This window comes from Empidonax traillii, unplaced genomic scaffold, assembly GCF_003031625.1.
Source record: "Empidonax traillii isolate 1590-97213 ecotype Southwest subspecies unplaced genomic scaffold, ASM303162v1 scaffold950:size228733, whole genome shotgun sequence".
NCBI lineage: Eukaryota > Metazoa > Chordata > Aves > Passeriformes > Tyrannidae > Empidonax > Empidonax traillii.
This window is the reverse complement of record NW_020956143.1, coordinates 12,703-40,317: the sequence shown is the minus strand read 5'-3', so window position 1 is coordinate 40,317 and position 27,615 is coordinate 12,703. Positions and strand designations below refer to the sequence as shown.

Here is a 27,615-nt window from a genome sequence, read left to right as displayed (position 1 = left end):
TGCAGCTGTTAAATGCCAGTTCAATGAAGCCTTTAAACATACACTTAAATCCATCCCTGCTAAGCAAAACACTTAACCACGTCCTTTAAATGAGGCTGCTGTTGGAGTGCTGTGGCACTGCAGAGCAGCAGGGCTGGAGCACCTTCAGGGAGATGAGCACATCTTGGAGCTGAGGAGGCTCCTGAGGCAGCAGAGCATCCCAGGCTGGGCTGGGGGTGAGGACCCTGATGACTCTGCATGTTGGAAGCATCTGCCAGTGGGACCTTCTTCTTCAGGCCCAGCAAGTGATTTCTGTAGCCAGCCTTCAGGATCTTTTTCTTGGGAAGGAATTGTCTGTGAGGGTGGGCAGGCCCTGGCACAGGTTTGCCCAGGGAAGCTGTGGCTGCCCCTGGATCCCTGGAAGTGTCCAAGGCAAGGCTGGAGCAACTGGGCTAGTGGAAGGTGTCCCTGCCCGTGGCAGGGGGTAGGATGGGATGGACTTTAAGGTCCCTTCCAACCTGAACCATCCTGGGATGGTTCCAGATGTTCAGGATCCCTCCTCCCCACACCCTCAACACGTTGGGGCCATTTATTGCTCTGTCTGCTCTGATCCTGCTGCCTCCATGCTCGGAATTTTTGGCTGTTTCTGTAGAGTGATGACTAAATCAGACCTAAACTACTCCCCTCTCAGCCTGCCTGACACTCTGGGAAGTTGCACTGGAGGTGCTCTGAAGTGGCTGCAGCACATTCCAGAAAGGTAAACTGAAAACTGGAAATAAAAATCCAAAAAGAAGAAGAAGAAGAAGAAGGGCCCCAGAACTACCACCACAAAGAAGATGGATGATGAACCATTTTGGTCTGTTATTATCCAGAAGTAACGATCTGCCTGGTTTGTAGTGAACAAAGAAATATTAGAGGGGAAAAAATAGTTCCCATTTAGCTTTATCTCTGGCTATACTGGAAACAAATCATGACATAAAAAAAAGGATAAAATGAAATGAAAAAGATACCATTTATTTCCTTTTCTGTGTAGCACACTCTGGACAGTTATTGTGAAGATTAAAACTCTTCTGAGCTAAAGCAGATTGTACTTAAAGCACTGGTGAAGGATGGTGGAGAGTCAGGGAGGGTCCCTGCGGTCCTTGGCCCAAAAGTTATGGGGGAGGAGTGAAGGGAAGGGGTCTGGGTGGATCCCCCTCTCTCCTGGGGTGCCAAAGGTGCCCTCTCCGTGTCCCCTGGAGGTGTCTCAGGTCATTTTTAAAGCTGGGATGGAAATTTTAGGGATATTCTCCTTAAAAAAAATCTGGTTTTCCCCTGGAATTTCTTGGAAGGTAACAATGCAGGGCAGGGGAATATCCCCTTCTGCCCAGCCTGGCTCTCCAGGAATCCCTGAGGTTGAAAAAGCCCTCCCAGCCCGTGGAGTCCCCCTTGTCCCCCAGCCCAGAGCACTGAGTGCACATCCAGTCCTTCCCTGGACACCTCCAGGGCTGGGGACTCCAAACCTCCCTGGGCAGCCCCTGCCAAGGCCTGACCACCCTTTCCATGCAGAAATTCCTCCTGATGTCCAAATCAGAAAAACCCTCCCTGTCCATCCCTTTGGATGTCTTGACTCCCACACCCCATTTTTCCCCCCCCCGGGAAATGCAGGAAAATGCGAAGAGGGGTTAAAAAAAACAGCAGAGTGGAGATGAATTTGGAAATGTGTGTGCAGAGATGACTGAGCCAAGCAGTTTAGGTCAATGATTTTGTTATTTTGCTTGGTTTGTGCAGCGTCGTTTCATGGGATTTATGAATTATTGCTGCTGGAGGAGCTGCAGGGGGGGGAGCTGGGAGGGCTTGCTCTGGCAGGGCTTGCTTGCTTTCCTTTCTTCTTTATTAGGAAAGGAAATTAGTTGGGAATGAAGAGGTGTGATGTACAGCCTCATATCATAAAAGTTGCACTCCTTGATAAGATTTCAAGGTTAGAACAATGATAGCGTGGAAATCTCTCTCGTAAACTCCCCTGGATAATTCAGGCAATAAAAACGCTTCTTTTAGCTCTGTAAACAGGGTAATAGACTGGAGAGCAGGAGCTGGGTGGATTAGACAGTGGGGTTATTTTATATTCCAACAATATAAACAGAGAAAATGGAGCTGGAGATTAATTTGAAGAGAGAATCAGGGCAGGTTCCTCCTTGGAGCAGAGGGTGGGTTTGAGTTGGGTCTCAAATACCTGGGGCAGGTAAAGCAGCTTGGACGTGTCGATGGGATGAGAGGGAAGAGAAGCACCTCTGCTCTTCTTCCTTCCCTTCCCTTCTCCTCCTGACGGGGTTTTGGGGGCTTGGGAGAGGCTGATGGAGCTGATGGAGCTGGGCTGAGCGCGCTGTGGCGGTGGGACCGCGGCCAGGGAAGCGTTGAGTCACATCTAATGACTTCAGAACCGCTAATTAATCTCGAATGAACTGGAACAGGGCGGCACAGCTTGACGAGGCACCGGGCTCTGAGAGCTCCTGGCCTGCAAGACTTGCAGGGGAGTGATCATAGGGGGGTGAGGAAGGCTGGGGGTGGGAGCCTGTTGGAAAGAGCAGAAAGAAATGGGGGTAAAACTGAAGTCGGTGAAGGGGATGAAGCTTCTGGAGCAGAGCAGCAGCTCTCTGGCAGCTCAGGGGGGCGGGTGATGGGAACTTCTCAATCCTGTGGTTCCTGTTTGCAGTTTGTTCAGTTCATTTTCATCGCACTGATATCTGTGACACTCGTGGTTCCCACCTCACCTCCTCTCCAGAGGCTCTGCTCTGGTTCTGATCGTGTCTGTGCTGCCAATTAACACCAGGATTGTGGTTCCTCTGCTGTGTCACCTTGGCTATGGGGGTGTCCCTGGGGCCCAGTAACTCCTGGGAGAGTGACATTCGAGGTATGTTGAGGAGCCCTCCAGGTGCAACAGCAATAGAATAATCCCATTTCCTTTCCCCTGTCATAAAATAAGATAACGCTTTGGCAGCTGCTCAAATCAAGACAAATAAAATAAACTGCTCTAAATTCATCATGGGAAGACACAGACTTAGCTACAAAATGACTAACAGGACCTTCTATTCATCTGTACAAATCTTGGTCTGTGGCTGCATTCATTTCCATACAATCACTGGAAAATATTATGTTGATTGCTGGGAACAAAGCTTTTATGGGGAGGGGGGGGAAAAAATCCACGCTACTAATCTACAGTGGAATTGGTAAATGGGTAAGACAAAGCTTTAATAATATTATTCTGTGCGACATCTGATGTAAATAATACAGTTCTATTAATCTCTGAGGCAATCAGAGAGTCTGGCTGTTAGAGGCAGCCAAGGATGAGCAATAATATTATCTCTGCTCAGGGATGTTGGAGTAGAATCACAAATCCAGGGCTGGCAGAGCAGTGGCTGCACCAGCTCAGGGAGTCACTCAGCGCTGAGCCAAAGGCACTTTGGGTGTCCTGGGGACTGGGCAGGGGGTTCCAAGGGCATCTCCAGGCCCTGCACCCTCAGAGCCCTCCTTGCTCTGCTGTGGGACTTGTCAGGAAGGGATAACAAAGCTGATGAAAGCATAAATGTTGTGAGGAGCGACTGAGGGGGCTCAGCCTGGAGAAAAGGAGCCTCAGGGGGAACCTTCTCCCTCTCAGACTCCCTGGCAGGAGGGCTCAGCCTCTCCTCCCAGGTGGGAGGTGGCAGGAGATGGCCTCCTATTCCTGCAGGAACCCAGAGCACTGGAGGAGTTAATGCTGTGCCTCCCCCAAAAGCTCGTGTGTGCTCCCTCCTGTAACGAGAGATTAGTGAAAGCAGCCAAATGAAGCAGAATTTTAATATGAGATCCTGTTTTTCAAGTATGATTTTAAGATACCAAGCGGGTCAGGGTTGTCTGATTCTCCACAGTTCATTAAGTAGAGAGCAGCTCGTGGTGGAGATTGACTTTTAAAAATGATAGATTTTTATTTATAGCGAAGTTCTAGTCATTAATTTTAAAGGATGGAAACATAAAAGCAGGAATGGGTTCTTTTTTTTTTTTAAAAAAAAAGAGTGACATTGGTAATTTAATTAAGTTGGGGCTTTGAGTATCATTACAGAAAATGAAACATTAGTTCTGTGCTGGTTTTCCACCTGTCTGACATCTTCCACAGCATCCCAAAACCTGCCTGGTTGGTAATATTTCTACGTGGAAGTTGCTGCTGAAGCCTAATCCTGTGTTATTACAGATTGGGATGAGGGTGCTGGAGGGGCCAGCACCATCCCAAAGCCCTCCCTCGGCGTCCTCTGCCCGCGCTGGGATTGGTGTTTCCCTTCCCAAGCTCGCCCCCCCAGCTCTGGCTGTGTTTTATTCTGCTCCACGCCATGGCTGCCAGAGGATCATTTTCCTTTTAATCTTCCTCTTTTCCTTGGCAGAAGAGCGGGCGAGGCCTCCCTTTGCTCGTAGAAATTCATCTGCTTTCGCTCGCACCCCCCGACCGAAGCGTTTACAGTGATAAACCATCAGTCAGCTGTGAAGGACTGTGCTCCCCTTCCTCTGCTGTGGCAGCCCTAATGAAAAAGAGCCATAACACGAGATGCTGCACAGGGGCCTGATTCAAATTTGATGAAGTCATTCTCGGGCCCGCTTGTCTCGCCCGGGTTTTATATTGGGCTCTAAAACCGCGATTGGAGTCGATCTCCTTTTGGAGTGGCTTGTGGGGAGCCCATGGATTTTATTTAAATGCCCTGAAACTGCTGCACCGAGACACTGACTGAGGATTTACTGGTGGTTTAGCTGCAACTTTGCCATCTTGCATTCCAGAATCCCATATTCTTGCTGATTTTGCTGGAGCTGGGTCCAGCTGCGTTGCAGAGCCTGGATTGATGGCTGTGTGTGAAATCTGGATTAAACACGAGGAAGTGTAAATCCTGCTGGGCTCAGATTGTTGTTCCTTCTGCTTGGGCAGTGGGGTTTGCTGGGTTTTGTGTGGTTTTAAGGTAGCACATAACTCTTGCTTATACTGTAGGGGTGCTGTGAAATGTAGTCTCAGGGTTTTAATCAACTGCAATCAAATTAAATAGAACTGGGGGGGGGAAGAAGGATATTTTTGGTTTAGAAATTGGTGAAACTGGTCAGGAAAGAGAGGATCTTGTTGACTCAGGACCTTGGGGGGAGTGATTTCTGACCCTGAGATGAGCTCAGTTGGGTAAAACCTGGTGCTGATAACCCTGAGTTCAGTCCCCTGGGTGGGCCTGTCACTTGAGAGGTTTGATGATCCTGGTGGGTCCCTCCCAACTCAGAATATTCTGTCAGGCTGTGCTTTTGTTTCCTTATATAAAATATATCTACATATAATGTATTTAAATTAGGTGTATATATAAAATTATATATACATTGGGATGTGTGTGTATATATATATATAAAGTAGAAATAATATTTAATTATTAACTCCAAGTGGTCTAATGAATTCTGGAGCAATCCAGCAGGTAAGTTCAGTGCACATTAAACTTGGTGGTTACATTTGAAGCGATGCATTGACCAGGAGCCCCTTTCCTTGGCAGCTCTGCCCAGCCACACGTGTGGGAATCCGGGAAGGCTCCAGAACGGGATCCAGCAGGGGACAACGTTCAGCATCGGGGACAGAGTGAGGTACAGCTGCAATCCGGGCTTCTTCTTGGAAGGCCATGCCCTGCTGACGTGCCAGGCCAGCTCAGACAACTCTGCCTCCTGGGACTTCCCTCTCCCCGTCTGCAGAGGTACCGGCACCCCCTCCCTCGGGAAAACGGCGTTCCAGGGGCTCTCTGGGGGTGGGAAAACTCCACAGAGCGGGAGTGGGATTTGAAGGACTTGAAAGCTGAATGTGATGTGGTTAATGTCGAGGTTCCTTTGTGCTGGGTTCCTCGGAGCTGCCGGGGCTCGGGGGAGGGATGGGGAGGTTCTGAAGCGCTCAGAGGATTGGAAATGCTGCTTTAACTGCAGTTTCTGTGCGTGAAGTAGGGGGAAAAAACCTAACTGTACCTGGGTGTGACGTGATAGGACAAGGGGAAATGGCTTTAAAATGGAAGAGAGTAAGTTTGGATGAGTTATTAGGAAGAAATCCTTCCCAGTGAGGGTGGGCAGGCCCTGGCACAGGTTTGCCCAGAGAAGCTGTGGCTGCCCCATCCCTGGAAGTGTCCAAGGCCAGCTTGGAGCAACCTGGGCTAGTGGAAGGTGTGGCAGGGGGTGGACTGGATGAGCTTTAAGATCCTTTCCAGCCCACATCCTCCTGGGATTCTGTGACTGTCCATTAGACAAGACACCTACCCAGGACCGTGCAGGTTTTCCGGATCAAACCCTGGGAGATGAGCCCGGATTTCCCACTCTCTGTTGAACTTTTCTTGTGGCCCCATTCCCTGGTGATTGTGGGGGTGTACTGTGGCCTGGGGGCAGTGGGGCTGAGAGGTAAAACCTGACCTTCCCTTGGAAAAGCCTCCCCTTCTTTCTCCCTGCGAGTCTGGGGCAGGGAAACCTAAATCCCTTTCTCAGTGCAGAGAGCACGTTGCTAATTCGAGTGCCACGAGGGACTGGAGAGTCTGTAAATACACAAGTGTCTGTGTTGTTCTACCAAAAACATTTGCTGCTGCTTTTGAAGTCCTTTCCCCCTCAATTCCTTGTGTGCTTCAGCAGAGCATCTTCTATTGATTCTCTCTATTGACTCTGCCTGTGCAATCAATCAGCACTTCTAAGCTGCGGCGTAAATCAGGAATTTAAAGCCAGCAAATATTGTTTGCTGGGGATGTTTTCAATGCCTGCTCAGGTTGGTTACACAGCACTAAGATGGGTATTTATGCTGCTCAGTGGGGTTTTTTTTGTACTCCCCACCTGCTGTTCTGGGGCCAAGGGCGTTCAGAGCGCTGGAGGAGGGGTTCAAACTGCTGCTGGAGAGGGACACTCATCACTGGCCTTTTTTGTGATCAGTTATGGTTCTTTTCTTTGCTTTTCCTTCACGTTAGGACTATCACCGTGGCTTTTTAAGTGTTCTTTGATTTTATTTTTCCACTTTCGCTGGGAGTGCGTGCAGGGAAAACATTCATAGGATCACAGAATAACCTGAGTCGGGACCCACAAAGGTCCACCAGCCCTCAGCTGCTCCTCACATGGCCCCTCCAGGCCCTTCCCCACCTTCTCAGCCTCCTTTGGACACTGAAATTCGCTGCAGTTCAACCTGCAGGGTTTGTTCCCTTGAACTGCCCAACTCAGCTGTGATTTCAGCCCTGCCCTCCCCGTCCTGAGCCGGCGGTGCTGATGGCTCTGACCCGGCTCAGCTCTTCCATCAGTGCTCTGGGAATGGCTCTGATGGCAGCACAGCGAGTGCTGGTTCAGGTGGGCTGGTTCCTGTGCCTGCAGGTTCCTGGAGGCAGCCACTTCTTTTTTTTTACTACATTTGCTCCTGATCCTTCAAGACTCGGAGCTTTCGCTTGAAGTATTATTTTTTTTCAGAGGCAGGAACCAGAAATATTCCCGTGCAGCAGTTATATCTTGTTCCAAGGAAGGAGAAAAGCAGCAGAGACAGCCTGCAAATTGACTTGCTGGATTTGAAACCCTGCTGCCCTCCTTCCACCCTCGGGGGGCTCCCAGGAGCCAGACAGTTGTGCCTGGCTGATAAACTGGTGATAGAGACTTTGGGCTGCTGCAAGGGGCAGCAAGATTTGCATTCTGACAAACAGCTTTACACCTTCTTCTGCTGGGAAAATAATGTTTTCAAAGCTGCTGCCTGAAGGAGAGTAAAAAAAAATATATATATATATATACATATATATTTTCTTGAGAGCAAAAAGATCTTAGTGGCCTCTATGGCTTATAATTAATTCTGTTAATATTGGCTTATGGGTCACTGTCACCTGAAAGTTTGTTGAATGTATTTGGAGGGATTGTTTTTTAATCTGAGCTGGAGATGGGATTCCAACGAATAGGGATGAGAGGTGCTCTCTGGGTGAGCAGGGGGTAAAACCTGGGAGCTGCTGCCTTGGGATTAATCTGTCTGGTGTCACTATAAAGGACATTGTTTGGTTGAGGGCTCTTCCCTCCAGGATAGCTCCAGAGGTGGGACACAGCTGCAGGATTGGGCCACACTGACCCCTGGTTTCTTTGTGCCCTTTGCTCTCTGTTTGGCCTCTGCTTTGGAATATTCTTGTCTCTGCATTGGTATCTTTGTTCTGGTCTTGGTGCTTTGAAGGAATCGAAGATGCCCAAAAATTCGTGGTGGAAAAGAACCACCAGGGTGTGTGGGGGGATGTGCTGGAGGAATGCTGGGGAATTCTCTGCACTCCCTTTGCCCAGCTCAGTCTGGGATTGCTGACCCTCCCCTGGCTCAGCAAACTCCAAGCACAGCAAAACGCTGCTTTTGAGGCACCAGGAGATGATCCCAAAACATCTGAACGTGCTGTGAAGTGAAGCTCTCCCATCCGTGCAGAGGGGGAGAAGCCTTGCCCAGATTGTTGGCTGAGTTTAAGCAGAACTGATGGGTTTGTGGTTCTGGGAGGCAGCTGAGTAAAAACTCAGCAAGGCAGGGGAAGAGTTGGGAGCATTTGTGAAGCTCCATTTTAAGCATATCAAATATGCATAATCTCATTAAAAGTGGTCTGTCTTACTGTAACTCAAGCAGCTGCTTAGGCTGTGCTGTGCCCAAAATAATTGAAGGGCTGTTCAAGAAGATTTGAGAAGATTGTAGGATATGTTTAAGCAATAACAACCTCTACAAACTGAGGGAGTGTGTGTGTATTTAGAGGTGGATGGGAAGGGAATGTATTTTCCATTAAATACCTTTTGCAATGAAGTTTTTTTTTTTCAAGGGATTTGAATTAAAAACTCCCCTTTTAATAATAGTAATAGTGGTTATAAAACAGCCAACCCCCCACCATGCCTTAGGCTGGATCTTCGACTACTGCAAGTTTGCACAGTCCAATAAAACAAATTAATCTCCTTGTTTAAGAATTCAAATCCAGCACTGAGTCAAAATTCTTTAGCATCTTCTCCATCCCCTTCTGTGCTCCTTCTAGTACAAGAATATGTTTGGAATCAACCCTTTTTCTTTTTACATGGAGCTTTGGAAGTCCCCCGAGGGGGCCCTCCCTGCCGCTCCCCATCCGTCCCTGGTACCTCCTGCTCTCAGTTTGGGCAGATGGGCCGCGGGGAGGGGGTGGCACAGCACGGGTGGCACAGCACGGGTGCCACGCTCTGCCTCTCCAGTTCCCTTAGCTGGAGGCTGCAAGATCCAGCTCTGCTGGCAAACCCCGCTGATGGCACAGGACAGGAGCTCCTGTGAAGGTCTGAGAGCTGAGGATCCCTCTGAGCAGCCCCCTGGGATGGCCCTGCCCGTTCTGCCCCCTGTGTTTAACTCGTGTTCTCAGCCCTGTTAAACTGCAGCTTGGAAGGGGGGGTTGGCTTAAAATAGTCTGGAATGGAAATAAGTGTTTGTCATGTAAAGCCCCGAGCTCCTTGACTAAAGCATCTGAAATGCAGCTCTGCTACATGTTGTAAAGTTAACAGGCTTTGCTTTGTGCTGTTCCAAATAATGCTGAGCTGATGCTCTGAGCTGCCCTGTGCTCATCCACTTAATTCCATCTTCCCTTTACCTTCCTGACCGTGTTCTCTTCAGATCCTCCTCTTTTAGCTGTTCTGATACCTCCTCAAGAAATTCAGGCTCTGAAAAGGAGGGGACCTGGAGCGGGAGAATCCGGTGCAGGCCCAGGGGTTGTCGCTGCTGGATTTCTGCACGAGGGGTTTTAAGTTTTCACCACATAAATTTCCCTAAGAAATCAGAGCGGGCAAAGACACCTAAGGCAGGTGTGTGGGATGCTCCAGTCCTTTTACTGTCAGATTTCTGTTAAATGCAGTATTTGTGCTCCCAAGTCCTGTTGTCCCAACCCACCCCTCAGCATCTTTGTCTCTCAAAACACACCTGGGTAGAACCAGCGGGGCTCGGCTGTGAACTGGGGCTGGTTTTTGTTGCTCTGTGTGTTCCCAGCCCTGATCCCTCTGTCCCGTTGCAGCTGATGACGCCTGTGGGGGGACCCTGCGGGGGCAGAGCGGGATCATCTCCAGCCCCCATTTCCCTCTGGAGTACGGCAACAACGCCGACTGCACCTGGACTATCCTGGCTGAGCCTGGGGACACCATCGCTCTGGTTTTCATGGACTTTCAGCTGGAAGATGGATATGATGTTTTAGAAGTGGCTGGGACAGAGGGATCCTCGCTCTGGTAGGTGGCTGCATTTTTTTTCCTGATTGTTGCTAAATCTGCTGCTTTACTGTCAATGAACTCCTGGCAAGTGTTTCAGCAGATCAGTTTGTGGCTTTGACAGGAGGCTGTGGATAGAATTCCCATCCCCCTCTCGTCCCAGTGCTCTCAGAAATACTGCTTTTATTCAGAATAAAGGCCTAGTTAAAAACCCTGACCAGCAGCAAGTGGCCGGTCTGGGATGCTGATCTCAAACCCAGTGTCCCTCTGGAAAGGGAGAATTAAATATTTGCAAGATTTAAGTGTTGCCTGGGATTATCAGCAGGAAGTGAAATTGTGATTATTTATTAGGTTTCTGCCACAAATCCCATTCATTGGGGTGATTTCCACTCGCTGGCCATTTTGGGGGATCGGGATTTGAATTCTGAGGACGGATTGATGTGAGAGAAGTTGCCATTTCCTGTGTGCCAATTGTTTACCATTCCCAGGACTCCTTGGAAAATTAGATTTTGCCGTTCTATGAAAAAAAAAAACCAAGCCAAACAACCCACCCTGGTTTGATTAGATGCATTAATATTTGAGGGCACTGCTGGTTTTGAGCCATTCTGGGCTGCAGTGAGGATCAGTCACCTGTGGGGTGTGAGGAAAGATGGATGGAGCTGGTTAAGAAACATTATTCAGCCCGGAGGTGTTGCCAGTGCAACGCTGTGTCTTGTCACATCAAAAAGAAAACAAAGCCTGTCAGAGTGAACCTGCTGGGGGGAAAAAAAAAAATAAAAAAAAATAAATTAATAAACCATCCCTAAGTGCAGCAGGGAAGAACTTTAGAAATGGCTCAGCAGATGAAAGGCTGTGACTGTGAGAGGAGCTCCAGTGGCTGGTTCAGGGTTTGGGGAAGGAGCTGCTCCTGCCTTTTGAGGTCCATCCCTCATTTTTATGGCACCAGGGAACACGTGGGGAGTGGGGGGAAGATGAACCCACCAGAGGCACCTCACTGAATATTCCTGAAGGGAAACTTCGCAGTCCCACAAGCGGAATTACAGAGAGTCTTATTTGGAATCTCATTTTTCAAAGCTGGCCCTCACAACTCAGAGCCTGATAATTAAATTCAGATGACTCATTTTTTTCAATAATTTTTTGCCCGTAGGGGGGAAAAAAAACAAAACCAACAACAACCAAAAACCTGGCACTCCTATCTCCTCTTTAAACATGTTGATATGATTCAGCATGAAAATAGAGCTGAAACCCTTTTTTTTTTTTTCCCCTTCTGTCTATGAAAACCTGGGTTTAATTATTGGTAATATGGCAGATAGACTTGCAGCCAAATCAACCGCCCTATATTGAAGTATCTCCCAGCTAAATATTTCATTTCCTAAGCTTTATGAATAGTTTTAGTCATGTCCGGAGCCGTGCACAAATAAACAAAATTAAATTTCATCTGGGGGATAATTCCTATGTATTTCCAAGCTATGGAATGTGATCTCATGGTGGTATTTATGAGACCATTAACTCAGCACTTTGAGTAACCTTGGCTTGACCTGCACTTATAAAAATCTGCATTATCATTATTATTCATCCTCCCCTCTTTAAAAATAGACGTTTTGTTGGGTTTTTATGAGCCAGGTTGATGGAACTGCCTTCAGTGCTGATCCCCCCTCCCTGGAGAATCCTCATCTGAGCCTCATTGGCTGCCCAACCTGTTGGATGTAAATCCTGCAATAAAGTGTTCCAAGGGAGAGGACGCTGCAGGTCCGAGCGGAGCACTGGAGGCTGAGGAGCTGTTTGAGCCATATTAATAAAATAACACATTTTACAGCTCTTTTAACTGCTCTCTCAGCTTCTGTCAGGGGACTTCGGGTCTGGATTGCCTTGACAGGTGAGAAATAAAATTGTGCCGTGGAGGGAGCAGGAGGGGGAGAGAGGAGCAGCGTGAAGATGAGCCTGTCAGATTGGGAAGGGCCAGGAGAGGGGGGGCCAGGCTGGAAGGAAGAAGATGGAGAGGGGGATGGAGTAGCTGTGTTCCAGGGGGAGCTGTCCCTGCCCATGGCAGGGGTTTGGAAGTGGATGATCTTTAAGGTCCCTTCCACCCAGCCCAGCGTGGGATTCTCTTACATCCTCACCCCCAGACTCCTTCTTGTCTTCAAGACTTGGGGTTCTCTTGCCCTTCACTTTGTCCTGGCTGAGAGATCTGAAGGGATCAGTGATGTTTTCCCCCCTAAACACATGCAAAAGAAGAAAAATCCCCCAAAGCAGCTTGGGCTGGAGCCCTGAGGGGACGTGAGCTCAGGAATATCATGATATGAGCTCATCAGGGCAGCTGGGGGCTCCTGCCCGAGGCTCCCCCTCCCTGCTGAGAGGCCAAAACGCTCCAAACTGAGCACCTGAACCATCCCCAGCCCCTGTTTGATGATGGGCAGCCCCCAGGCTGGTCCTGGTGGCACCAATCCTGCCCTGGGGCAGACGTGTCCCAGCCTCCTCTGCCCTCAGGGGGCTTGCCCTGAAGCTTTGGGGAGGTTTGACTTGATTTAAACTGCTGTCTTTGATCTGCTGGTTTCCCTGTGAGCCCTTAGACCGGTTGCTGGGGGATGTTTGAGGTGAGGGATGGAACTGCCATGGGGGGTGGCAGGAATCTGGGTCCTGCAGCTCAGTGTCCTGCACCCCTGTGTCCCCCCTCTCCCACCTCCTCATGGGCTGGGGAGATCAGGACTGCACTCTGAGCACCCCTCAGAGTAACTTTACGGGGGGTTTTTGCTTTGCCTGTGGAGGAACAGCTCTAGATTTCCTCTGTGCTCTTCTGCTGGGGTTTAAATCCACGCAGACAATGAAAGTGTGGTTGTGTGTCCCTCGCCCTTCTGTCTGTCAGGTGCTGAGATCTCCTCCAGCTTGTCTGGGCTCTGTGTCTAATCTTAGACACGATAATGTTGCTGTTGCCAGCCGAGGTGGTGCTGCAGGAGATGATTAACAACCCAATTTCTGTGTGTTTACAGGCATTGACTCAGCTCAGGTGTGTGTTTTTCGAGGTGTAACCAGGTGTTCAGCAGGGAAGGTTCCTGCAGCCGTCCCGCTGTAGCTGGAGGTAAAAAAGGTGTCTGTGCAGAGCCAAATTCCTCCAGAGCAGAGCATTTCAAACCTGGGGAAGCCTAGGAAAGCAGTTTAATGCTTGCCACAGAAAGTTTGCTTTATGCTGCTGAGCTGGAGAACAGGAGGGAGTGAAGGGGAGGCAGTGCCAGCTCCAGCCTGCCCTGCTGAGCAGGTGAGCAGCTGCCACAGCCTTCTCCCCCAGAACAGCATTTGGCTGTTTGTTCCACCAGTGAAACTATTTAGAAGGCTCTGCTCCTGCCAAGTGAAGGAGTTCCATGAGCTCAGATTAACGAGCTCCTGCTTTGTCTGCCCGGGACAGACCGGCTGGCGAGTTTGGAAGGTTCACGAGATGTTTCTGAGATGGGAAATTCACTCCTAAATGTGGATGGGTTTGTTTTTGTTTTTGTTTTTTTTTAATAATGAGGCTTTTCAGATCTTTTAGAGCTTGGGTTGTGTTTTGCCACTGCATGTGGTAGAGTTGCTAGGAGGGACTGGGATTTTAGCTGGGAAGGTGCTGTTGTTGCTGCTGTGCCAGAGCGTCGTGGGATTCGGATCAAAAATACTCAAGAGCCTCTTTGGGTTGTGTATTTTAGGGGGGTTGCATCATCTCTCACATTACCCCAACTGCCCTCCCACTCTCTGAGTCTTCCTGTGTCATTTCCCCCAGGAACCATTCCTTTCTCCCTTGATTTTGTGTTAATAATCCCATGCTAAGGGAATGCAGAGGGAAGAGGTGGGGCTGCAGGTGGGGAGCTGCCAAATCCGTGGAGTTTATTCCTGTCTGGATTCAGTTCCTCCTCTTCAGTGTCTCGTCTCCATCTTGCCTTTTCAGCCTTGGAGCTGCATTTTCCTCCCTTGCACAAACACCCTTTTTTTTCTCCCCCTGAGGACTATTTTTTCACTTCATTTCTGTGGAATTCAGTTTAACTTTGTCCCCTGATTTCCTGGAACCTGCCCTAACATGTGCCTGTGTATTATTTTGCATTACTTCTCTAGCACAGCTGTGCCAGATGTGAAGGCATCTTGCTGTGCCCCAGGGGTGCTTCCTGCAGATGTTGAGCAATGGGTGAAAACCAAAGGGAGCAGGGACCGGGGTGAGCCTGGGAGAAATAAGAACCTCTGCATTTAAAGTTCCTCTGGTGAGTTTTGTATCTCCCTCTCTGGAGCTGAGCCCTGGAGGCCACTTTGAGCCACCAGCCCTTTCTGGAAGAGCATTTCAGAAGTTCTCCCTTGTTCTCTGTTCCTGCAGAGAGTCGAGTTTGGGGGAAGAGAGGTTGGAAGAATCATCAGCGTTTGAGCAGCTCCTCTTTATTTCCTTTGTCGTCATTACCTGCAGTTGACCCTTCCCTCCCCACCACCCTCATCTGTCTCTAAGTGGTTTCTAATAGTCATTAAAGTTCTCCCATGCAGGATCTGCTCTGTGACTCCCTCCTGGTGCCGCTCCTTCCCCACCACTGCCCAGCCTCGTGCGCTGTGTGCTCTGAGGGATGCGAGTTCCTGGAGGTCACTGCTTCACATGATGCTGTTGGTTGGTGAAAAACTCTTCTCTGTGTGGGCTTCTAATGAACCAGCCTATTTTCCTTCTATCAAAGCAGCCTCTGATCCTTGGGGAGCTGCCTCAGAGCTTTCAGGGCGTGTTTTCATCTCGGAGCTCAGTCGGCGTCTGTGAAGTCCACGCGGAGACTTCGGCTCCGAAGGGTTTGCGAACCAGGATTTGGTGTTTTTGTCGCTTTACTGAACGTGTTCCTCGTGCTGCCAAAGCTCTGGGTCTGCATCTGCTGCTGCTGCTCCCTGTGCAGGTCGCTGGGACAGCCTTGGAGGGGTCCTGCAGGCTTTTCCTGGCCGTGTCCCTCATCCCAGCCCTGTCCCCGGAGCCTCCCCAGCAGCCCCCGTTCTTGGCAGGGACTCTGGGACACACACACACACTGCCTGGTGACTGCTCTCAGATGACTCTCATCTCACACTTGCCACTTTCTTTCTTTTCTTTCTTTTTTTTTTTCTTTTTTTTAATTTTTCCAGTCGGTAATTGCTTTTATTTGCAAGTTGACAAGCATTCTCCTGCCCTGTGCTGCACGAGGCTGGCAGGTTATTGTGTGGCTTGAAAGAACTCGTTTCATCGCTGGTTAAAGCCCAGATAATGCAAGTGGGGAAGTTTTCTTTTCCTGGGCAATGAATTGAGCTTCCTTATTGTAAGAGTTAATTAACTCTTGGGTGCTTTATCTGTAATATTCAGATGTTTTTCCTGCATGGCAGTGTTTTCCATAGGACTGGGAGTGAATAAAAAAACGTGTATGAAGTGGCTTTTGAAATCCCTGTTTAAATGGCAGTTACATCTTCATTGGGATCTGGAAAACAGGCTTAACTGAACTTTATCTTTTTTTTCTTCCAAAAAGCATTTATAGTCCTTTTAATTGGAAACAAGTTCTCCAAAGGCTTTCAAGCTGCACAACTTTGCTTTGGTGGGAAATGGTCTTCCTGCAAAGCCCCCCCTTTTTCTCTTGGAAGGATGTGTTCTCTGGAGAGGACATTTTGGAAGAGTTTGTGAGAAGCCTGTTCAGGCAGCAAACCCCTGGAACTCCTGCAGGGGTCCCACAGTGGGGCTGTTCCAGCCTTTGGAGCTCCCTGCACTGCCCTCCAGGCCTCCCATGAATATGGATTTTCCCCGTGAAGAACAGGAATTGGTAGGTCAGGGAGCTGTTTCTCCCTGCTGGGAGGCAGCTGGCGGTGCTGGAGCCCTGGATTCCTTGATTGCTTCCCGAGGGGATGCAAATCATCCCCTGAGCACCCCCCCTGGCTGATCTCAAATCATCCCCTGAGCACCCCCCCTGGCTGATCTCAAATCATCCCCTGAGCATCCCCCATGGCTGATCTCGGCATTTCCAGGAGGGATAATGCTCTGCACAGAGTGGTTCCTGCACATTGTCCTGCTGCTCCTGGGCTGTGGCACTGCAGGAATAACTGGGAAATGCTGGGAAGGGAGGGTAAGGTGGGATGAGAAGGTTTAGGGTGGAGGTTTAGGTTTCCATGCTCCTGGCTGCCCATCCTTCTCCTGGGAAGCTTCTGCTCCAGGCTCCTGAAATCCTGCCCTGGAATGTGGCAGGGAGAGACAAGTGTGGCAGGTTCCAGTGCAGGGGCCCCATGACCTCTCCCACTCATGTTTCATTCAATAAAACATGATTAGATTTCGTTTACTGCTCTCTGGCTTAATCTTATTGTTCCGTGCATTAATGTGATTAATTCTGTTTGCTGCCTAGTACAGAGCATTTAATGAATATTCAGGCTTTGTAAGCCAGGGAAGAAGATGCTCTTAGGCTGAAAATTACCCTGATCACAGTTTAATTGTCCTTTTTATCGCTGTTTGTCCTTCTTTTTCTGTTTGGGCACCTCTGGGGCAGAGAACCCCGTGTGAAGGCCACTGCTGTGTGCTCTGCACCCCAAGGGATGAGGTGCAGCAAGGCCTGTGGTGTGTGTGGAGGGGAAAAAAAAAAAAACCCAGAAGGTCACAAAATATTAATTTCTAATTGTGTTTGTCCTGCAAACACGTGTTGGGAGAATGAAAGACGGGTTTGTTTGCAAGAACACTCGATAGCTGCCATCTGAAGAGGGTTTTTTGAGAGACTGAGCTTGTGCAAATTAATATAAAACAAGTGGCTGGAACTGAGGAAAGGACTGGAATCTCAAGAAGTAGCTTCAGGATGGGACCCAAAATATAGGTGGCCACAGGAATTGGAAAATGGTGAATTTGGCAGGGGAAGGAGATTTGATGTAAGTGCAGATGATGTCACAGGTTGGAAAAAGTTGAACATTTGGGTCCCCTTTAAGACACTGCCTGTCTGCCCCATGGGGACACTGATTTTTCCCCAGTTTGAGCAAGGATTTTTGGACAAATGCTGGTGGGAAAGATCCCTGGCTTCACTTAAAGGTGCTTCCAGGAGGTGTCTCTGCCTTCCCACTGCGTTTTTTTTCCTGTTCCCAACCCGACTCCTGCCGTTCCCTGCGAGAGGGGCTGAGGCTGTGCCTGTGCAGGGAGCTCTCCCTTCGCTCAGGAATTCACCACAGCTGAGGGAGCTGCGTTTTCATGTCAGAATGTGTCTGCCAGAGCTGATAATAGTCGTGTTTTACACTGCTCACCCTTATCTGCAGCTTCAAAGTGAACAGCACAGACACCTCCGGTGCTTTCAAAGCCCTCTCTCTGCTGGGCTTTCTTTGGGGGCCCATCCAGGAAGGTTTCCTTCTATTTACAGGTTGTTTAAACCATGTAAGCACTTGGTTTCCAGATGTCAGCTGCTTCACAAAATGTGTTTGAAATGATCTCTGCCTGCTGGGATTTCTTCCCTGGGTCCTCTGCAGCTGCTCCCCGTGTGACAGCACGTGCTGCTTCCCTGGGTTGGGTTCCCACGGCTCTCCTTGAAGTGCCAGAGGTGGAAGTCACAACTGATGGATCCACTTCGGTGCTGAATTCATCTCTCTGGCGTTTAAAGTGATTTTTTTTGGGATGCCTGGGCGGCAGCAGAGGAAAATTCTCATGTTTCAAAGCTTAGGGGAACACTGATGTGTGTTGTTGCTGTTCCTCTCCGCCAGAGAGATGAAATAAAGTGTTGCCACAGCCAGAGAACTGAGAACTCTTCAAGTAAAGAGTTGGAATAGTGTTTTCAAAGCTGGGCTGTGGCATTTGTCCATCCTGACACACGCAGATATCTGTGACCTGTTGTGCCGTGGCAAATGTGACGGAGCACAAAAACATGCGTGTACATATTCATTTGGATTGCCAAACTCCTCCATTTTCCAGCTGTGGCGCAGTCCTGGGGGCCTCTTGTCCTTGACTAACAACCTTTCAGTTAGTGTGGAAAAAGCTGGCTTCTGTCCCTGCTGTTTGCTTGCTGCTGCCTTAAAACCTAAAGATGCCCTGGCACTGGCTCAGTGCAGTCTGTTGTCCATTCTGGATCCGTGAGCTGTTCCCAGGGGAGCTCTTGTGTTCCTAAACAGGCAGGGAATTGCCTGGGAGCAGTTTGGAAGTGGCTGGCACGACCTCACTGCACGAGCAGTGCTGGCTGTGGGCGGTGGAACCCAAACTGAGCATCCCTTGGTGGGGGGAGGTTTTGGTGTTTCTTGAAGGAGTTTGTGCAGAGCCCAGCTCTGAGCTCAGGGAACAAGGACAGGCTGTCAGGCAGAAATGGGAGGGATTTCTGCCGTGGGGTTCTCCTCTCAGTGCCTCCAAATCCAGTGGTTTTGGAGGAAGCCCGGGGCATCAGTAAATATTGGATTAGTAAGAGACAAGATGTGTTGACAGTTCGTGTCTAATGCCTGTTTTCCCGGCCACAAATAGCTGGAATTCTCCTGGAATCGTGGAATGGTTTGGGATGGAAGGGACCTTAATGATCAGCCAGTTCTCCTAGCCTGGATTGCTCCAAGCCCTGTCCAACTTGGCCTTGGACACTCCCAAGGATGGATCAGCCAGAGCTTCCTGGGCAACCTGTAAACACCAGTGACCTGAAAACTTGCCCAGCCCTGTCCCTGCTTTTAAACCAGGCACGTTGGTTTGAGAATTCCCACTTGGAGCACAGGGGAAAGACCTCTCTGGTCCTGCTCTCCTTTATCCCTTTGTCTTCCTCCTGTGCTTTCTAAATTAATTTTATAATCATCTTTTAAATGATGGAGCAGTTCAAATTAGCTCTTTTAGTCAGAATTACCTGCATTAAAGATCTCCCTTAAAAAAGAAAGGCATAAAAGTAATTAATTGCTTCAATTATTATAATGTGGCTTAGCTTGTGGTTTTTTCTGTTAGGAAAACCAGGTTTTGATAAGTCAGCTGTTCTTAAAAGGGGGGAAAAAAAATAGAAGTGCTTCAGGCTGGGAGCTGGCATGAAGGCAGTTTGAAATAAGGTTGTTCTCTGTGTAATGTAAGAGAATAAATTAACACCATTGATCCTGGAGCAGTGCCCTGTGCTCCAAACAGCCTGATGGGAAGGGGAGTGTTCAGAGAGGAGGGTGTTTCTTTTTTTTTTTGTTACCCAGTCACAGATGCTTTGTATGAATTTAAAAAATCAAAGGATATTTGTTCAAAGCCACCCTGGAATTTCTGGAGCCTGGAAGAAAATCAAAGGGAAGGGGGGGGTGGGGAACGAAAAGGAAAGCTTGAAAGAGGTTTCCCAGCCAGCCTGTGGCAGATGGGAGGGTGGATATTCAAACCTGCTGGTGTGAGAGGTGGAGGGCCCAGAGTGGTGGTGGAAGGGGAGGCAGCTCAGCTTCCAATGATTCCATGATCTGTGTGGTCATACTCTCTAAAAAACCAAAAGCAGTTTAAACCTAAAAAATGCTGGGGCAGGAGAGTGTGTGAATTGCTGCTCAACAACTGCCCTGGCCCTGCTGCCCCCAGGAAACTCCAAAGCAGAAAGATCTCAAGTGGTTGTTGTTTAGAACATATTGATTATTTTTTTTTTCAGGCCTCTGAAGGAACTAGAGATTTTTTAGCATGAAATTAATATATTGGAATTTTTGTGGGCAGAATAAAATCCTCATTAAATTTTGCAAGCCTAGGAGATGTCTAAAACAGCTTGCAATTAAAATTCATTTTGAAGCGAGTTAGCAGAAGTTTTGTTAATGTTTAACATCTTTATGGGTGTCATTCTTTGTAAATTTGAACTAATTGAGTCCAAAGGGACAAAATAATAGATTCTGCTTTTGCTGGGGATGCCAGGGCTTGCTTTGCTTTTGGCACTTTTCCCCTTTTCTTTGTGCAAGTTCTGATTTAAGGTAGTTGCCAGGAAAGTAACAATTTTGCTTTTGATGCCAAATTACCAAGAATCCATCATCTTCCCAAATGTCTGAGAGGCTGGAGCAGATCTCAGGGAAAAGACTTGCTGCTTGTCTGCACTGACTCCAAGGGGTTTGCTGGTTTGAAGTCGGGGAGATTTCAAATTGGATTTTTAAAGCTTTCCTCCTAAAGTTGAATCAAGTCAGCTTGAGCTGGGAAAGTCTTGGTTGGAGTGGAGGTTGGACCTTGATGTTTCCCTAACTGGGACATAAACCAATCTGAAACGTTTGGAATTGTGGTTTTTTCGTGCTTCTTATACTCTCCCTAAATATTTTTCCTGAGATCCTTGAGTAGTTTATGGGGGGTAGTGGAAGCAATGGGAAATAAGTGGCTGAGAGCAGAACCTGAGCTCAGCAGAGCTTTAAAACCCCCTTGGACTCGCAGGTTGGAAGGTGTCAGAGCTTTGTAAGACTCTTCCCAGCACAGCCCCTGTTGAACCAAAGTTTAATCCAGTCAAGGGAGGATTCCTGGCAGAGGCTCTGCCGTGGCTGCACCGACCCCTCCAGCGCTGGGAGCTCGGAATAGGCTCTTAATGGCACTTTATTGATTGAAGGGGTAGGAAGTTCATCTAAACTGTGGGTAATTCTGGTAATTTCCTTGCAGATCTGACTGCTGGGAGGCTGTAATTGCTGCACCAAGCTTTGACTTATAATCAGCAGCACTGACAGACCCGTTAATGCGTGGCTGCTGTCGGCGGTGACACCACAGGATCTCCTGTGTCATGTGCCTTGGCTCGAGCTTAGCTGTGAGGTCCTGCAAGGGAGATGCTCAGACCCCTCTAGAACTGGTGGGATTTGGGGAATTCTGGGCTGGCTGCAGCCCAGGGTGCTGTCTGTGTGCTGCAGGGTGACGTTGCTGGCACACGTCCTGCCTGGCTCCTGTTACCCCTCCCTGGGCTTTGTTTCCCTCTGGACTCGGTGGGACTGCTGGTTTCTCCAGCCTGCCAGGGGTCCCTCAGGATGGCAATGTGCCCACCTGGTCCATCAGCTGCTCCCAGAGTTCTGGGTTGCCCTCAGAGCTCCGTCCCATCACCCAGATCATCAGTGAGGGTGCCAAACCACGTTGGCCCCACATGAACTGCTGTGTAAAGGGGGATTTCTTTTCCCCAACAGAAAGTGGGCCCAGTCTCTGCTGCCTTTCCCAGAATTCTGTCACAATCTGCCTCATTTCAGGCTGAAACAAGTGTTTCAGGATTTCCTGTCTGCTCAAACCAGGGTGGGGAATGTGGAATGATAGGGAAGAGAGGAGCAGTTGGCTCTGTTGGTGACAGGATCACATCAGCTGGAGAGACTGAGCTGAAGAGGTGCAGATTGATCTGCTCTGAGGATCTGGGAGAGGAAGAGAAACTTGGAGCAGCAAAGGGCAGACAGAAGGCAGGTTTAAAAAGTAGGAAATAATAAAGTAAAACCCACTGGCAGCGCTTTCAGGTAGTCAAGAGTTTCTGCAGTTGGAAAGACTTCACGTTGTGCTAAGGTCACCCACAGAGGCTTCTTAAAAGGGACATTTTGCCCTTGTGCAGTTCTTATTCTGCTGTCTTGGCAACTCTGATATGTGCACTGAGGTGTTAGAGAGCTCTTCATCTTCCCCAGAAAGCCACTGAGTGCCTGTGCTGGTCACTGGAGGGAGGGAGCGGCCCCAGGTCCTGCTGAGCTCAGGGCTGGGATGCTCAGCCCCTGCCAAGCCCTGGCAGAGCTCTGTCACTGATAAAGCTACTCTGGGGTGCAGCAGGGGAGGATTAATGTGTTTGTTTTGTCGTGGATGCAGGGCTGGGTTTCATTCAGCACCAGGATTAAGTCAGGCAGTGAACTCTGCAGTGATTTCTCAGGGAATGGGGTTGTGCTGGGAGGGGTTTTGCCCCCCTGAGGATGTAAACCTTGCTGTGTCCTCCTCACATGGGACAGCGTCCTCTGACACCCTCAGGCACAGGGTGGGTTGTGGGGGTGTCCTGTGCAGGGCCAGGAGCTGCACTTGGATTGTGGGTCCCTTCCAAGCCAGAGTGTTCTGTGATTTCATAGTGCTGTTGTGTGTGCCCAGAAGAGGAATTACAGCTTCACCCTCCTCGTGCAGCCAATGTGGGGATCATCCAAAGGGATTAATCAGCAGCAATAGGCAGTTGCAGGATTCTGGCTTTGCCATCCCCATCTCAGTCACATCCAGCTTCACCAGCAACCACTTTGTCAGATCAAACAATATATTAAACATATTTAATATTATCCTAACTGGTGGTTGGGGGTCTCCTGAGTGCTTGTCTGATGGCAGTTTTTGTTCTTCACGCAGAAAATAACTTACCATTTTTTCACCACAGAATGGTTTGGGTTGGAGGGGATCTTAAAGAGCATCAAGTTCCAACCCCAACCATATTGTGCATGTTCATATCCTGGGGTGTTTCCACACAGTTCACCCTCCCAGAGACCTGCAAGCCTCACCTCTGCCCAGCATCACACCCCTGCTGTGGTTCAGTGGGCTGAGGAAGTTCCCAAGCAAATACAGATTTTGTCAATGTAAATTGGGAATTCTGGGGAAGACGAAACTGGTTCTGTGAAGCTGCTGCTCGGATTGCACCTCTGATAGCTTAGCTTTTTTGGGGGGGCTGGGCTTGGAGTTGGGTGGGGGTGGCACATTTTGTATGACTTGTGTCTTCCCTCAGGTTTGGGATGGAGGTCAGGGGGCATCACCTGTGCTGAATATTCTGTTCCTGGGCAGGGGGGGGAGCTGGGGGAGCTCTGGGATCTGTGTCGGAGCATCCCCATCCCGGGGGATGAGTTTGTTACCGCGGTGATTTGTGATCTAAATCAAAGTTAACAAGGGTGGCAGGACGTGCTGCCTCTCTGCAGTCTGTGCAGATGGGGGTGTGCTCTGTAATGCTCAATCTGTGCCTTCCTGCAAGATGGACTTAAAAGGATCAAGCTGTTGCTCTCTCCACCACAGTCCTGGTGGCTTTCAGCGTCTGCAGCGCGGCGTCTTTTTGGTCGCATTAAAATCAAGCTGTGAACAAAAGCAGGTTATTGATTCTTTGAAACAGAAGGATTCTTTGGCAGGCACTTAATGAGCTCAGAACACTTCCAGTTTCTGATTTTTTCGAAGGGTGTTGAAGTTGTAACATCTCGGTTAGCACATGGCAGGGGAGCCTGCAAAGCCTCAGAGTCCTTGGGGATTAATCTGTTCCCGCCTGAGCAGGGTTTTGGGCGAGGTCTCTGCTGGCTTTGGCTGCCTGGATTGTTCCCCAAAACCTTTTGTGGCCTTAGGAGTGAGCAAAGAGAAGAGGGTCTCCCTCCAACAGACATTTCTTGCTGTTGGGCTGGGGGGGGATTTACTGGGGTGACTCTCATCACCCCCAAACCAGCCCCTTCAAAGGCTCAGCTCCTCGCTGAGAACAGCAGTGATTTATGTGTGGCTTTGGTTTTCTTTCAGTCCCAGCCTGCCTGGTGCACCTGCTGTGTCAGTGACCTGTAAACACAGCTCCTCGTGGCTGTTCCTCTGCAGATGAGAAGCGTCACTGCAGAGAACGTGTGTTAAATAAATCTGCCACTCACGGGTGCTCCGGGGCTTCCTCTGCTACTGCTACTGCCCCTGGTCAGAGCCCAGAGCAGGGAATTTCTGAAGGCTCTGGGTGAAGTTCTGTCACCCCTGGCTGTTCTCTTCCACCCTGACTCTTCACCCACACTGTGAGGCAGGGACAGCAAACCCCACCTGTGACAGCCCTCCAGGTGAACCCACGGAGGTGACTGAGGGGAAGGTTGTCCAGCTCATTTCCAAGGTATTCCTGACTCATCTCTCCCTTGCAGAGACAGCACAGGCAGCATTACAATAAAAATTACATTACTAGATCCGTAGCAATGTCATTAATGTCAGTTCTGAGTCCATGGAAAGGGGGCAGAGGCTCTCAGGGAGCTGAAATTGTTCCAGTACTGAGAGAAACCTTATTCTGCAGCCCAAGTTTATTGCATTCTTTAACTACTGTATGGAAAGAGAGGAAGGAACCAACCCCAGGCCCCCAAGATATGTTCCCCCCATAATATCCATATTTATCATGTACCTCCCTTCACCATCAGTTTCCCACAGCTCTTCAAAGATCATTGTTTCCTGGCTGCTGCTGGAAGGCATCTCCCAAACTGTTATTTTTCATTGTTAATGCTTTGCTCTAACAGTTATTTTCATCTCTAGTCCGTGTACCATTAGTGTGCAAACAGATACAGGTGGATAACTACCAATTTCAAGCGCTCTGGTTTCCAGCCCCTTCTGTTTCCCCTCACTGAAGGACTCCCCGCTGCAGATAACTGGAATTTTATTGCGTATCCCGAGCTGGCAGAGCTGTCCTCCAGCCTCTCAGGTTGTGTTTCAGCTAAAGAGGCTGCTGGAAAAGGCCACCCTGGGAGTTCTCTGGTGTGTGGGTGTGCTTGCAGAAGGTGTATGTTTGGAGGCAGTGCCGCAGGAACTGGGGGACATCGCTCACGGGCAGGCTGTGTGATGTGCTAAATTGAGCGGAACCCGTGTTCCAGCTTCCCAGAGCGTGGTCGTGCCCCAACGCCACTTGTTTACGAAGTTTGCGAGTCGAGGAGCGGAAGACGCGAAGATTCTGTTGAAAGTATAATTGGACGGGTAATATCTCGGGCCTTCTTGATGCCTCTTTAACCACTTCAGATTTGTAATGTGCCAAAAATAGCGGTGCAGGCTGCTGTGGCCGTGGCTGTGCAGCTGGGAATAGATTTTAATTGATGGCTCCTGTCAAGCCATGCAGGCAGGAGAACCATTAAAGTGAGATTTCGTGTCCCTGCTCACTTAAACACTCTGCTACCAAGTCAGAGCTGAGCTTTATTTTTAACTTGATATCATCAGCATTCGTACCAGGAGCTTCCTAGGGCCGTATCCTGGGATTTTGGGGTTTCCAGCAGCGAGCGCTGCTGAGTACTGGCTTCGTGTGCTGGTGGAGTAGATGGTGCTCAGACCCTGACAAAACCCCACCTGTGGAATAAGGGGCAAGCCCATCTTTGGAGTCCAGTTCAGGGGAGACTTTCTGAGCTGCATTGGAGCTCGGAAAATGCGTGGAGAGAAGGTGACAGTGACCTGGGGCACTGGGACGTGTGACCCTGCGTGGGAGTGGGCTGTGAGTGTTCCCAGAGGGACCTGTGGTCAGAAAGGCTGTGGTCAGGAGGAGAAACCTCTCTGATGGAGTCTGGGTCCTCCAGCGGGTGCGGGTTCCTGTGGTGGTTTGGGCTCTGGGCGTGTGCACCTTCCCAAGGGTTTTTCCAGGGAGCAGGACACGCTGTGCTTCCTGCACCCTCCTGCTGGCTTTGGAGCTGGAGCAGGATTTACTCTGTCCTACCTTCCCTGTCTCCTCCAAGGCACGGCAGGCCAAGCAGGTCACCAGCCAGAGAGCCCTGGCAGAGGTGGAGCTCCTTCAGTTTGCCCCGAGGCACGTCTGCATTCCCTGGCACCTCTCCAGCTCCAGGGCGTGCTGTCAGAGGAGACCAGAATTCCTCCTGTGCAGCAGGAGCTCATTTTAACTCAAGCTTTGGAGAAGAGGCAGGGAAGACTCGTGGCTGTTTCCTGTGAGTGTGCAGGACACCCCCCCCAACATTAAACCCAAAATCCAACCTGAATCCCGGGATACGCCCCTGCATGTAAAAAAAAAACCCCAACAAACCACAGTTACTCAGATTTGCGGATGCACGAACTGGGGAACTTTTATTGAAACTTCTGCTTCAGCGGGGAGGGACTGCGGTCACAGGTAGGACATGAGGAAGTTGCGCAGGCTGGCGGCCTTGGTGGTGAAGCAAACCACGAGGTTCTTCTTGCCGGCCTGCTTCCTGCCCATCGGCCTGCGGGCCATGGCCCTGCTCCGGTACATGCCCCTGCCTCTCTTCATGCGCTCGGCCTGGTTCATGTACCTCTCCTGTTCTCTTCTCGGGAGCTTGTGCCACATCCTCCCCATCCTCTTGGCCATCTGCACGACGGTCGAGTTGGGGTAGGAGGCCTGGAGCGACTTGCGGTGCTGGGCCATGAAGAGGAAGAAGGCGGGCAGCGGGCGGGCCCTGCTGGAGAAGCGAACGCTCTTCCTGCCACGCATGGGGCGTCCCCATGCCCGGCCTTTGCGCCCGGCCTGGGCGATGGGCAAGGGCTGGCCGCCGGGCCCGGCCCTCTGGATGGAGATGCGGAACAGCAGTTGGGTGCTCAGGGCCTTCCCCCCGCGCCGGCCGGGCGGGCGCGCCATGGCTGGGCTGGGTTAGGCTGGGCTGGGTTAGGCTGGGTTAGGCTGGGCTGAGCTGGGCTGGGCTGGGCTGGGCTGTGCTCAGCTGGGCTCGCTTGGCTCACTCTGGCTGTGTCTGGGCTGGGAGCTGGCGCTCTGGAGCTGCGTGGAGCGGCGGGGAGGCTGCGCTGCCTGTCCACGTGGGCTGCCGGAGCGCTCTGAGCCAGCCCGGCGGTGGCACCCGCGGTGACACCCGGGGCCATTGTGACACGCGACACCCCCCGGCCAATCGGGGCGCGCCACAGCTGCTCCCTGACGCCCTATTGGCTGGCGGGATGGGTGATGTCACAGCTGGCGTGGTGGAACGGCCTTGCGTTGACTTGGGGACGAGGGGCCGGGTGGGCACCGTTCCATATGGAACGCTGGGGCGGGCGGCGGGGGTGATGTCACTGTGCCAGCGGGGCCCACGGCGCCCGGGGCCCGTCAACGGGGGGGGCCAAATTGTCTTCCTGCAACGCTATTGGCCGATGGGCCGCGCTGATGTCACAGCCAAGGGGGTGGAAAAGCTCCTTGTTGACTTGGGAACGCGGCGCCCGATGGAAGGCCGGGATGTGTGGTGGTGTCACCGTGCCACCATGGCACATGGCTCTCGTGATGATCATGGCAGTGATGATGTCATGGCCGTGATGATGTCATGGCCGTGATGATGTCATGGCCGTGATGATGTCACCGCTAGGGTGATGTCATGGCCGTGGTGATGTCATGGCTGTGATGATGTCACGGCTGTGGTGATGTCACGGCTGTGATGATGTCATTGATGTCACCGCTGTGGTGATGTCATGGCTGTGATGATGTCACCGCTGTGGTGATGTCATGGCTGTGATGATGTCACGGCTGCGGTGATGTCACGGCCCCTTTGCTGGCTGTGTTCCTCCCCCAGCGCCGTTTATCACACATTTATCCCCACTCTACAAACCTGTAACACCCGAGGAGGGAACGGGATGCCTCTGGTTTTTTGTCATGATGAAATGTGGAGCCGCCGCTGGCTGCTGAGAGGTGGCAGCTCATAATGTGCGAATGGTTTAGTAGCGGCCCTAAAAATAATTGTATGTGGCAGCTGTTTCTTGGTTCCTGTCAGGATAACTACTGTTAGTTAAATCCACAGCCCTCGGACTACATGGCTAATTTGTATGGGTGGACTTTTCATTAATTTGAAGGGTTCTGGGGGTTTAAAAGCCTTCATTAATTACGTTTTAGTAGATGAAAACGTGAAAAGGTTCTGCAGGTTTGTGTGGGAATAAAAGAAATTCCCTGTGTTCTGTTTGCTCGTTTTTAGAAGGTGAAATCAGTTGTTCCCAGGAAAAGGTGAGCTAGGCTG

The 27,615-nt window shown here is 50.2% G+C and overlaps 2 protein-coding genes across 2 annotated transcripts in view; one reads left to right on the top strand and one right to left on the bottom strand.

Moving 5' to 3' along the window:
• Window positions 1-10,180, top strand: part of LOC114067664 (CUB and sushi domain-containing protein 2-like) — a 54,383-nt gene extending 44,203 nt beyond the window's left edge. The window contains exons 5-6 of the mRNA XM_027903254.1: window positions 5,499-5,693; window positions 9,969-10,180. Of these exons, the coding sequence (XP_027759055.1) occupies window positions 5,499-5,693; window positions 9,969-10,180 (407 nt within the window). The remainder of the gene's footprint in view (window positions 1-5,498; window positions 5,694-9,968) is intronic.
• LOC114067666 (high mobility group protein B1-like) lies at window positions 9,567-26,491 on the bottom strand. The gene is made up of 3 exons (XM_027903256.1): window positions 26,319-26,491; window positions 25,768-26,273; window positions 9,567-9,577 (listed from the first exon to the last, which is right to left on the bottom strand). Exon 2 carries the CDS (start codon window positions 26,259-26,261, stop codon window positions 25,773-25,775), a length of 489 nt encoding a protein of 162 aa, XP_027759057.1. The 5' UTR covers window positions 26,262-26,273; window positions 26,319-26,491; the 3' UTR covers window positions 9,567-9,577; window positions 25,768-25,772.
• Between the last annotated feature and the right edge of the window lie 1,124 nt (window positions 26,492-27,615).

What these genes read in the sequence shown, in the direction of transcription:
- LOC114067666 (XM_027903256.1), bottom strand. Translation starts at nt 26,261, where the DNA reads ATGGCGCGCCCGCCCGGCCGGCGCGGGGGGAAGGCCCTGAGCACCCAA.